The sequence below is a fragment of the Orycteropus afer genome, unplaced genomic scaffold, assembly GCF_000298275.1.
Source record: "Orycteropus afer afer isolate SDZICR_OR568_19922 unplaced genomic scaffold, OryAfe1.0 scaffold00512, whole genome shotgun sequence".
Classification (NCBI taxonomy): domain Eukaryota; kingdom Metazoa; phylum Chordata; class Mammalia; order Tubulidentata; family Orycteropodidae; genus Orycteropus; species Orycteropus afer.
In genome coordinates, this window is record NW_006922099.1 from 1,483,747 (window position 1) to 1,497,015 (window position 13,269).

At 37.6% G+C, this 13,269-nt stretch overlaps 1 protein-coding gene across 1 annotated transcript in view; it reads left to right on the forward strand.

Moving 5' to 3' along the window:
* CSGALNACT2 (chondroitin sulfate N-acetylgalactosaminyltransferase 2) overlaps positions 1-13,269 on the forward strand; it is a 120,026-nt gene that overhangs the window by 24,153 nt on the left and 82,604 nt on the right. The window contains exons 5-6 of the mRNA XM_007955577.2: positions 401-495; positions 1,863-1,944. Coding sequence (XP_007953768.1) covers positions 401-495; positions 1,863-1,944 — 177 coding nt within the window. The remainder of the gene's footprint in view (positions 1-400; positions 496-1,862; positions 1,945-13,269) is intronic.

The following is a 13,269-nucleotide window of genomic DNA, read 5'->3' on the forward strand; positions in this document are numbered from 1 at the left end:
TTTTCTCCTGGGGAGTGGCTGGTGGGTTCAAACCGCCATCTTTTTTTTTTTTTTTTTTTTTTTTTTTTGCAAAATTATAGTTTTGTGGACTGACCTACCGATAGGTTACAGAGTCATCAGCATGTTCAGTGAATCAACATGCTGCTCAGTAGCTTGAATATTGTTAGGTTGGAAATAAAATTGTCATGTTGTTGTTGTTGTTATTTGCCGTCGAGTCGGCCCCGACTCATAGCGACCCCTCCTTGGGTTTCCGAGGCAGTTATCACTACGGAAGTAGGAATGCCCAACCTTCATAGGTGATAAGAAAGACTAAGAAACTTCTTGATAAAGATTATACTAAAGATCAGTCTTTTATTGTATGATTTATTTGTGTAATATAAATATATTTTTTAATTTATAGGTAAAAAGGTGTTTTACCCTGTGGTGTTCAGTCTTTATAATCCTGCCATTGTTTATGCCAATCAGGATGGGCCACCATCTGTGGAACAACAACTGGTAAGACTTGTACTTTGTCAACTATGAAAGGTTGAAAAGGTTTTTCCTACATTCTTTTATGTTTGTTATACAAGGAGAAAACAAAGTTTCAATAAAAAGCTATGGTTATTATTAATATTTCCGTAGTCTCTTCTTCCCCCTTAAAATAATTTCATACTTATTGTTTCGAAATTAACTGTCTTTCTGGAATCTAGGTCACAAAGAAAAATGTCATGTTCCAGAATGTTGAAATTGTACAGTCATTTCTGCCTACTTATTTTCAATAATACTAAAAATAAATTTTAGATTTAATTTTTAAAACTCTACTAAGTAGAAATTAGAACTGTTCTAATAAATAAGAGGAATATAATACAATGGGAAATTACTCAGGAGGTCAGGGTTGGTAATGTCATATATCAAAACTTGTGAGTATTGCCAAAGCTATACTTACATAAGCTTTAATTTTTAGAAAAATAAATACATTTTTAAAAATAAATTTATTAAAAAGTTGCAAAGGTAGTACAGAGAATTCCTGTATTTCACCCAGTTTCCTCAAATGTTAACATCTTACAGAACCATTATGCATTTGTCAAAATTAGGAAATTAACATTGTTATGATACTATTAAGAAACACTGGTGGTGCAGTGGTTAAGCTACTAACTAAAAGGTTAGTGGTTCAAACCCACCAGCTGCTCTGTAGGAAAAAGGTGTGGCAGTCTGCTTCTGTAAAGATTACAGTCTTGAGTTAGAATTGACTCAGTGTCAATGGTTTTTATTTTTTTGGGGTAAGCAATTAACTCTGTACACCATCAGGAAGAACTGTGGAAGAGTGGATACCTAGGAAAGGTCTACTATGTAGAACTCATCACAGTGTATAATTGTGTATGTTTGTGCAACTGTTGTCATTCCTAGAATGTAAACTTCTGAGGTCCAGTACCTAACTGATTCATTAACAACCTCATCATGCATATTGTACAGGGAGGGCTTGAAAAAGTGACAAGAATCCTTTGTGCATCACTCACTGCCCTTGAGTTGGTCCTGACTCATAGCGACCACTCTTTGGGTTTCTAAGGCAGCATTACAACAGAAGTAGATTGCCTGTTCATCCTTCTGAGGAGTGGGTGGTAGGCTTGAACCGCCAGCCTTCTGGTTAGCAGTCAGATGCCTTAGGCACTATGCCACCAAAGCTCCTCCTTTGCACTTAGGGACTACTGTATTTTTGTTTGTTTTTTGTAAGGATTTGATAACAAATGCATGTGGTCTGTTACCAGTCACATAAATGACAGGAAAAATATTTGGAAAATATTTTGATTTGTGTCATTGTTGATTAAAACTTATAGTTCTTGAGGTATTAAATTTAGGCTTTTTTTTTGTTGTTGTTATATAAGGTTCACAAAAAAGATTCTGGCTTTTGGCGAGATTTTGGCTTTGGAATGACTTGTCAATATCGATCAGATTTCCTGACCATTGGTAAGAATACCTTACATGTAAGGATAGAATCATACTTGTTCTAGTACTTTATATAATGTTTCAAAAAGATCTCAGTTTTGAGTGTTTTCCTGTTAAGTTATGAATGCTTGAGGTTATTTGAAGATTCTGGAGATATGAAAGACACAGTGAGTTTATACTTAATGTCTTTAAAAAGGAAAAACAAGGTCATAAAGATAAAAGTATAATATGTACTTGACACTATTTTCTTTAAAATAAAAGCATCATTAGCTTTTTGGGTTTTTTTAATTGTGATTTGGGTGAATGTTTACTGAACAAATTCATTTTCCATTCAACAGTTCATACACATTTTGTTTCATGACATTGATTGCAATCCCCATAATGTAAGCGTTCTCTTCCTACTTCCTCCCTGTGGTTACCTTTTTACTGTGTCCTTTTTTCCTCTACATTCCTACCCTCTGAGCTATCTCCCTTTGCAAGTACTGCCCTTCTGATCTCCCATAGTTGATTGTTCTAAGGAGTCTACCTGGTGTAAATGTTCACCATATGCACTTGTCTAGTGTTTGCATGGGAATGTAATTCCAGGCCCAAAAGGTGACTAGGTGCCATAGTCTTGGGGGTTTCCATAGTCTCTATCAGATGAGTAAGCCTAGTCTTTTTCTTTTCTTTCTTTTTATGATTTTGAGTTTGTTCCATATTTTTCTCCCACCCTACCCAAGATCTGCTATACTATTCCCTTTCTGAGTGATTGATACCTGTAGCCAGGCTCCATCTAGTTCTTTTGACCACAGGGTCATGTAGATGGAAAACATCATTAGTTGCTTGTACCCATGTTTGCAATTGTTTTGGGTATGGTTATAGAAGATCTTTGTATAACTTCAATATTGTATTCATGGGATGTTACTGCTGGATTATCTAGTTCAGGGCTTTCATATATTTTTATTAGACAGGAAGCTCCCTTTAATTATCCACTGAACTATTATGCAAAACCTCAGTATTGAAAATAAATGAAAAAAGAGCTTCTCTTTTTAACTGTGATAGAAAATGAAGTAACAGAGCTGAGATACTGGCTTATTTGTCTATTTGCCTAAGCCTAAAGATGACCCAAATAATCTGGCCTCATCTTCCTTCCTTACCCTAACTTCAGACTTACCTGGCAAAAATAAAGCACCAGAGAATAATTTAATAAAGCAGAGGTAAAACCTGATTCCATGTTTTCTGATTTCCTGACTGTCCTCTTCGTATTAGAAGTCATACAGTACATTTTATATTCATAATACATTCACTTTTATAATCAGCCATTTGTTTTGGAAATCCTCTTACTTTGTCTCTTTATCATTGTAACATTTCAATAATGAAAAATCAGCAAATGACAATAAAAAGACATTAAATGAACCAATACTCCCTTGCCCAATTTCTTATTTGATAAAATAGTAAGCATTCAGAATTCCTCAAAAATATATTTTTGCAGTTTTTAAGGGTGTCTTAAATGCTTGTAGTTCCCGACTCTTTCTTTTTTTAAAAATATTAACTATCTAGATGTCATTCATATACCATAAAATTCACCTGTTTAAAGTGTACAGTTCACAGAGTTGTGAAACTATCACCATAATCAAGTTTAGAACATTATCATCACCCCAGAAGAAACCCTGTACCCATATGCTGTCACTTCCAACTTCTCACTGCAAAAAATGTCTTGGGGGTACTATTGTCTGACCTTCTTTAACTTCACAACTTCACAAGAGGATCCAGAATAACATCAGAATCTACTTCAGATTTATACTCATTTAATTCCATAGAGAGAAAGATTAACATACAGCTCTGTTGCCTCTTCCCTTTTGAATGCTAGTATATTTTACACATTACATATATATGTTAAAAACCCAATAATACATTGTTATAGTTATTACTTTATATAATTTTATGTCTTTGAATGAAGCTGAGGCTGTACATTATAGAGCATGTTCTAACTACCTTCTTATTTACTGTTTCTGGTTTGTTATTTGCTCCTGTGGATTTGAGTTACCATTTAGTGTCTTCTTACACCAATACAGCTTTGTTCCCATCTACTTTTTGTACCATTATTGTGAAATATACTATACTTCTATCTGTTATAGGCTCAATAATACAGTTTTATGCATGTTGTTTTATACAGTTGTTTTTAAAGTCAAGAGAAGGAAGATTGAATTAATGTGCATTTGTACTGTCTTTATAATTACATAATTGCCTTTATTGGTGCTGTTTGTTTTTTCATATAGATTTGAATTAAACATCTAGGGGTAATTTCTTTCACCTTGAATAACTAGCTTTCCTTGTAAGGCAAGTCTGCTGGACATAAGTTCTCTCAGTTGTTTATCTGGGAATGCATTCATTTTCACCTTCATTTTTGAAATACAAATTCACTGATACAGGGTTTTTGGCTGATGGATATTTCTTTTCAGTACTTTGAATATGCCATTTCATTGTCTTCTCTCTCTTTTTTTTGTTTCTGATAAGTAGTCAGCTGTTAATCTTATTGTGCTTCTTTATTATTATTATTATTTTATTTTTTGCAGTGTTCCCTCCCCTCCTCTTCATTGTACTTCTCTTGTGCATGATGAGTCATTTTTCCTTGCTGCTTTAAAAAAAAAATAATTGTCTTTCAGCAATTCTACTTTGATGTGTCCGGGTGTGAATCACTTCTTTTATCTTACTTAGAGTTCATTGGGCTTCTTTGCTATGTTCTTCTTCACATTTGGGGATTTTCAGCCATTATTTCTTTGAATATTTTTTCTATTCCTTTCATTATATCCTCTTTTAGTATTTTCATGATGTGTGTGTGTGTTAGTGTGCTTAATGGAGCCCCATAGTTATCTGAGACACTATTTAATTTTCTTCATTCTTTTTTCTTTGTTCTTCAGATTCCATAATTTCTGTGAATCTGTCTTCCAGTTCACTGATTCTTTATTTTAGTTCGCATCTAATATTGACTGTCTCACTCAAATGAACTTTTTATTTCAGTTGATGTACTTCTTAATTCCAGCTATCTTGGTTCTTTTTAAAATAATTGCTGCCTTTTTATTAATATTTCCTATTGATGACACATTGTCATTATACCTTCCTTTACTTCAAGCATGGTTTCTTTTAGCTCTTTGCGTATAAGTTTGTTGTGAGCTCTGGTCACATTCCTCAGAAGGAAGGTTGGGCAATCTACTTCCATAGAGATACTGCCTTGGAAACCCAAGGAGGGATTGCTGTGAGTTGGATCCAGCTCGATGGCAGTGAGTTTGGTTTTTTTGGTATATAAGTTTGTTATGGCTGAATTGGAATCTTTGTTAAGTCTGACACCTAGGCCTTCTCATACAGTTTTTGTGCCTGGTTAATTTTGTTTTTTTGGGTGACACTTGTCCAGTCTCTTTGCATGCCTAGGATTTTTTTTTTTTTTAACTGGACATTATAGGTAATATATTCTGGATACCAACTCTTGCCCCACCCTGTCACCTCCAAGGCTTCTTTTTGCTGTTACTTTTTGTTTTTTGTTGGCACCTTGGCTGTACTATTTAGGGAAATCCATTACCTCCCTTACCCTCTACAATATGAAGCCTTTGATGTCACTCCTATGACATGTGTAGTCACCATTGGTATGACAGTGATTTTAGCAGGGCTCTCTTTATCTTTTTCTCTTATCTCTCAGTTAAATTGTTTACCTCTGTTGGTGTAATTCCCAGCTCTTAAACCAAAAACCCAATGCCATCAAGTCAATTCTGACGCTTATAAGCAGAGTAGAACAGCCCTATAGGGTTTCCAGGTCTGTAAATCTTTACAGAAGCAGCCTGCCTCATCTTTCTTCTGCAGAGTGGCTGGTGGAATTGAACTGTTGAATTCTTGGTTAACAGCCAAATGCTTTAATCACTGCACTACCAGCTCCCAGTGTTTAGGTTCCATTAATTGCTGGCTGATTGCTTTATTATTTTTGACAGTAACCTGTGAAATAAATTGTTCACAGTCTGACTCTGTTAAATTGTAGCCCCTTTGCAATTTTTTAGTCACAAAAATTATTTAGGTTTATTGTGGCTCCAAGAAGACTCTTAAATTATCTCTTTCCCTGGTTTTCTCTGATAAACATGCTTATCTACAGTTTATTTTGTTTCTCTAATGCAGCTACTACACTCTGCCATCCAGTCAGATCCAACTCATAGCGACCCCTCCTTGGGTTTCCGAGGCAGTATCACTATGGAAGTAAATTGCCCAGCCTTCCTTCTGAGGAGTGGCTGGTGGGTTTGAACTTCCAGCTTTCTGGTTAGCAGTCAAATGCCTTAGGGACTATGCTACCAGAGCTCCTAATGGAGCTACTGTTGTTGTTGTTGTTGTTATTTGCCATCGAGTCGGCCCCGACTCATAGCGACCCCTCCTTGGGTTTCTGAGGCAGTATCACTACGGAAGTAGGAATGCCCAACCTTCCTTCCGAGGAGTGGCTGGTGGGTTTGAACCGCCAGCCTTCTGGTTAGCAGTCAAGTGCCTTAGGCACTATGCTACCAGAGCTCCTAATGGAGCTGTTAGCCTCCTCTTAATTACTTGCTACCAAAAATCTCCATTATTATTGAGAGTTCCCTTAGGCTTGAACTTTTCCAGACTCTGTTTCAAATAAAGTCATTTTCTTTGAGGATAACTTTGAAGTCTCTCTTCTTATGGCTTGCCTCTTTCCCTTGGGAAAATCATGATTCCCTGTTCTGGAGCTCGGGGATAGTGGATTCTTCTCTCAGAGTGATATACCCTTATGAACAGCCTGCTGGGTAGAGTTAGTAGCCTCTGGACTTTTGGGTTTGCCTTTCCCATTATAGAATCAATCTTTGGTTTATAAACAAGGATGTTGGAGCCCCCATATTCTCAGTCTGCTACAATTGAAGTAGAGCTTCTACCCTGTGAGGAGGAAGGATACCCCTAACATCTGAGCTGCACTGCCCTAGAATTTAGCTTCATTAATTTGGAGCAGAGTGTTGGGAAGTGCTGGTGGCCTGGCCCTTTGAGAACTAAGGGAAGGTAGTGTTCATTATGCTGAGCCAGGGTCACGTGTAGGGTGGGGAGGTGTAGTGGGTCATGGCTCAAGTAACTCTAACTTTTCTTACTGGAATTTAGTAGATATTTTTGCATAAATATTTATTTATATGCTCTGTACACTTAGAACAATTTCTAGAGACTTTAAATGATTCTTTTTAAAATAATTTTCACTAGCTATCGTTGTTTCATTTGGGTGGGTCTGAGGATCATATCACAATGCTATTCAAAAGTCAAAGTCAGAATTTTGTACATTTATGAATATTGAGAAAGAAAAATTATGTACAGTTATGTAGACATTGCATTTTATTGATTTTAATTTCAGAATGTCAAAATCCTAAGTTACTTTGAGATGCACCCCAAATTAGTATAAAAAACTAAAACCAAACCTACTGCCATTAAGTGGATTTTGACTCACAGTAACCCCCATTGGGTTTCCAAGGTGGTAAATCTTTAAGGAAGTAGATTGCCTTATTTTCCTTCTGCAGAGAGGCTGGTGGATTTGAACCACCAGCCTTCTGGTTAGCAGTCCAATGCCTTAGACACTTGCCACCAGAGCTCCTTCCAACTTAATATAGCACAAGACATTTACTGTGAATAGATACAATTTGAGTCAGGTGATACCACCCAAAATGTCAGGAAGGTGCTCTGAAGAAGGGACTGTGAAAGTGGATTATATAGGTGATTGTCGTGTTAATTTATCAAGAGATAGCATCAGAGTACTGGACTGATTACCAAAACATGCAGTAAGGATGTTATATCCTTTTATATCCTACAAAAACCTTTAGTCAGTCCACAGAGTTCCTGTTTCTGGAAGGTGGCTGCACGTAATTTTCCAAAAGAACCTAATACCTAAGGCATAACCCTCTTTGGTAAGTTGCTTCCTAAGCTATTGTTTGACCTGAAGGTGACTCCAGGGTACTAGTTTCTTCAAGGTTTAAGAGGACACCTAAGGGGAGATAGCCTGGGTAGGTTACCCCAATTCCATGAACCAAATGTCTGGATTCCTGGAGAATCAAAACAATTTTGTCATTACCTCCTTCTGATCATGATTGTATTATAGAATCTTTGATCACAGATATTTAATAATGATACTCAAACCCCCAGACCATACTCACTGCTCTCAAGTTCGTTCCGACTCATAGCGACCTCTCCTTGGGTTTCCAAGGCAGTGTCTCTACAGAAGTCAATTGCGCAGCATTTCTTCCGAGGAGGGCTGGTGGGTTTGAACCGCCAGTTCTAATTAGCAGTCAAATACCTTAGGCACTATGCCACCAGAGCTCCCTCCATAATGATAGCCAGGCATAATCTGATTTTTCTGGTCTCATGGCAAAGGAGACAGTTGTTAATGGAGGTAATTAGATATAGAATCAACTATTTCAGTAACTAATAGCACTATTATGGCTACAGAATACCCTATGGTAATGATTTTTCTCATCTCCTGATTCTTCTTTTAATCTCTTTAAAGTTTATTTTCTAGTCTTAACTTTTTTTTCCCTCATATTTCTTTTTGCTTAATTGATTATATAAACAAATAGAAATAGCATAACAAAATCCAGTTCAAATTTGAAGGAAAAAACAAACAAATAAACATTAATTATTTAGGAAAAAGGATGAAAATGGTTCTTATATCCAGAAAATACAACATTAAAACATCAGCAGTATTCCCATGTAAAACCCATAGTAAACATCTAGTGAACTCAGTCATATGTAGTTAATGCAATTTGGGATCAGCAGCAGTCTGTAAATCTGTCAACTTCTACACACCAGTTCTAAAAATCTCCCTAAGTGTCCATCAGAGGTTGAATGGATAACCTAATCATAGTATATACAATGGAATACTATGCAACATTAAAGAATAATGAAAAATCTGTGAGATATCTCATGATGTACATGAACTTGAAGGACATTATGTTGAGTGAAGAACAAATATTGTATGAATCCACTACTATAAATAGTCAAGGAAAAGTGTACACATGGAAGGAAACTCATTGTTAGTTGCCAGTGATTGGAGGGGTGGGGAGGGAAAATTGCTAGCCAGGAAAGGGACACACTGATTTGGGTGAAAGGAGAGGCAATATACCGAAAGCAGGTGACCAGCACAGCACTAAGGAGATGGAAGACACAGAAGTGAAAAAGAGGTGCAGAAAACAAAGATAAATAATATTACATACAAGATACTGCATTATCAGTTACAACAAACATTAATCTGTGAATGGATACATAGGTTGACAGGCTTGATGAACAGGTATGGTTAGGTGAATGGGAATATACCCATGACCATATATAGGTTTCACAGACAATATTTCTACATACATTTTTTTTTTATGTACTATAAAAGTGTCCATATACATAAGAGAGCAAGTGGGGTAAAGTTATGATAGCTTCTTAGGCACAATCAAACACCTTGAAGGAGTGAGTCACTGGGCCTGTGGGCTTGGGACTGGTCATGAGGGACATAAAACTCAATAGACATAAAAAATATTGTTCTGCATTCTACTTTGATAACTAGTGGCTGGTGTCTTAAAAGCTTGCAGGCAGCCATCAAAGATAGAATTACTGGTCTCTTATCATCTGGAACAAAGAAAAGGAAAGAAAATCAAAGATACATGCAAATAGTTAGTTTAGGGGACTAGTGGATGATGGGAACCTCAGGCTATACAACCCTGAGACCAGAAGAATTAAATAGTGCCCAGCTATCACTGCCAACCACTTAGAAATGGTTCAGAATTGAAGATCCTGGATAGAGTGGGAGAAAAATATGGAACAAAACTCAAAATCATAAAAATTACCAGACTTACTTGTCCGATAGAGACTGGTGAAACCCCCGAGACTGCGTCCTTGAGTGTGGTAAAGTTGTGTGTCAGGTTGGTTGGGCCTGGTTGAGTGACTGGGCAGCTGGTGGTAGTTATTCCCCATGATGAAGCTGGTAATCAACTTCTTGGTGGGATCTACCACAAGCAGCTGAGTAGCTGCTTTAGGGATGTGGTCTGCTTCCCATATATAAGCAGTAGCTTTGGGAATGGTCTCTAGCTTATGGCACACTTGAACCCTGCATGTAGCCATGCCATTGTTCAGCAACATGCCATGCTCTGCTGACCTTGGGACTTTCAGTGAACTTGAATTGATGGCCGCTGTGTGGTTTAGTAACAGGGCCTCTGCTTTTTTACTTTTCAACCTTGGGCTTGTCAGCCTCAGCAGCCAGCAGCTGTCTGAGTGAAGAAAAGCCTCTATCTCCAGTGTACTGGAAGCAGGAGCCAGAGCTGAAACTGAAAGTTGAGGGGATTTCACTCCGCCCCTAAAGCCTGCCACTTTGAACTCAGACTTAAAGCCTCCAAACTGTAAGAGAATAAGCTCCTGTTTGTTTAAGCATCCCATTTGTGGTATATTCTTGTCAGAGTGGTACTAGGTAACCAGAGCACCGAGTCACCTCAGGCCTGGAATTGAATTCACTCCCATGGCTTAACCTTCAGCCAGACAATAGACAGGCTTAGGAAGTGAACAGTTACACCAGGAAGTGTACATCTTAGAATAGTCAACCATGAGATAATCAGAAGGGGAAAAATTACACTGGAAGAAAGCTCAAAAGGCAGGACTGCATAGGAAAGACAAGACACAGGGAGAAGGTGCAGGGAAGAAATAAGCTGTGAAACTGTGGAGATAGCAATCACAAACATTTTGTCACAAACAAAATGTGCATGGAATGGTGAATGGAAAACAAGTACTCTCTGTAAACTTTTGCTCAAATCACAATAAAAAGTTAAAATAAGTGTTCTAGAAATTTTTATTCATTTTAGTATTCAGGTTCAAAACACAGTCTTTTTCATAAATCTGATAGTCCATCTTTTGTTGAAGTATTTTGGGCACGCATTTTCAACTAGTCAGCAAAGTGAAAACTTACCTGGAAACAACAAAATTTTAATATAGCCATAATTGAGTTAGAATAATAATTCTTAAATGTGAAATAAACTTCAGACAAAAATATCTCTAAACATAAAGATTAACCTTTTTTTTTTTTTTTTTTAAATTGTGATTTGGGTGAAAATTTACACAGCAAATACACTTTCCATACAGCAGTTCACATACACTTTGTCTCATGATATTGACCACAATTTACCACAATGCAACATCTCCCCTCCTACTTCCTCCCGGTAGTTACCTCTTGCCTGTGTCCATCCCTCCATGCTCTCCTGCCCCCTGAGCTGTCTCCCTGTGCATAAGCAGCCCTTCTTTCTCCCATGCTTGTTCTCTTCAAGGAGTGTATCTACCTCAGGTAAATGTTTAACTCATATGCCTGTCTACTGTTTGGCTAGAACACACAGGTGTGTGTTCAATTCAGGACCTGAAGGACATCTAGGGGACATAGTCTCAGTGGTTCCACCAGGCTCTATCAGGCCAGGAAACCTGGTCCCTGCATTTTTTTTTTTTTTTCAAAATAATTTTGAGTTTTGTTCCACATTGTTCTCTTTGTCTATCCAGGATCTCCTATGTAGATCCTCCTCCAAGTGGTTGACAGTAGTAGCTGGGCACCATCTAGTTCTTCTGGTCTCATAGTTGTGTAGGCTGCAGATTGGATGGTGTACCAGTCGCTAGGACTAATTGTTTCCATGAATTTTTGGTTTTCTTCATTCTTCTTAGCTCTGGACAAGGAGAGACCCATCGTTGCATCTAGATGGCAGCTTGCAAGCTTTTAAGATCTCAGTCGCTACTCGCCACCGTAGGAGGTAGAAGAATATTTTGTGTAGTATGTTATGCCAATTGAGCTTGGTGTCCTCTGCAACTATGGTCCCGAGCCCACAGGTTCAACTACTTGGTCCCTCTGGATAGCTGGCTGTGACCAAGCAGTGACTACAACCTTGACCCTTGTCATCTCCATTATACACCTGGGAATTCAGATCATACACATAAAGTTATAGGACCACTGTCTGCCAACCCTATACATGTTCTTGGGTGCACTCCCCACTTCATAGACATCCTAATATTTCAGCCTGTCCACCGATCTATCCATCCATATACCTGTGTTTGCCTTCACTGACCACACCATACTATATGTGCAAAAGGGTTCATCTTTGTTGTCTGTACTTCCCACATACCTCTCTGTCTTTCTCTTCCTCAGTGCCACTATATTGATCAGTCACATTTGGTACATTACCCTTCTCTTCACCCAAATCAAAAGTTATCTCTATCTATCTAACAGTATTCTCTATGCTCCCCTCCTACCCCTGGTAACCAACAAAGAAAATGTCCTTCTATAGATAAGCATTTCCTTGACTTTTACAATAATGGACTAATACGGTATTTGTCCTTTTGTGATTGACTTATTTCACTCAGCATAATGTCCTCCAAGTTCATCCACGTTATGCGGTGTTTTGCAGATTCTACATTGTTCTTTAGGGTTGCATAGTATTCCATTGTGTGTATGTACCATAGTTTGGATATCCATTCCTCAGTTGATACACACCTAGGTTGTTTCCATCTTTTGGCTATTGTAAATAGTGCCGTGATGAACATGGGGGTGCATATATCTGTTCTTGTCATGGCTCTCAATACTTTAGGATATATACCTAGTAATGGAATAGCTGGGTCAAATGGCAATTCTAGTTCCAACTTTTGGAGGAATCGCCATACTGCTTTCCACAATGGTTGTACCATTTTACAGTCCCACCAGCAGTGTATGAGAGTCCCAGTCTCTCCACATCCTCACCACCATTTGTTAATTTCTATCTCATTGAACTTTGCTACTAGTGCTGGAGCAAGAAGATATCTCATAGTTGTTTTGATTTGCATCTCTCTAATAGCTAATGACGAGGAGCATTTCTTCATATGTTTGTTGGCTGCTTGAATATGGTCCTTGTTGAAGTATCTACTCATGTCTTCTGCCCATTTTTTAATTGGATTGTTTGTCTTTTTGTTAGGGAGGTGTTGGAGTTTTCTATAAATTCTAGAGATAAGGCCCTTGTCAGATATCTCATTACCAAATATTTTTTCCCAATTTCTAGGTTCTCTTTTGACTCCTTTGGAGAAGTCATTGGAAGCACATAAAAATTGAATTTTTAGAAGGTCCCAATCATCTGGTTTCTCCTCTGCTATTTGTACATTTTGAGTTATGCTTGAGAGTCTGTCTATGCCATATATTAGGGCCCCTAAATTTGCCCCTAGTTTTTCCTTGAGGAACTCTATAGGTTTGGGTTTCACATTTAAGTCTTTGATCCATCTGGAGTTCATTTTTATGTATGGTGTGAGGTACAAATCGTTTCATTTTTCTGCAAATGGATCTCCAGTTTTGCCAGCACCATTTATTAAACAAACATT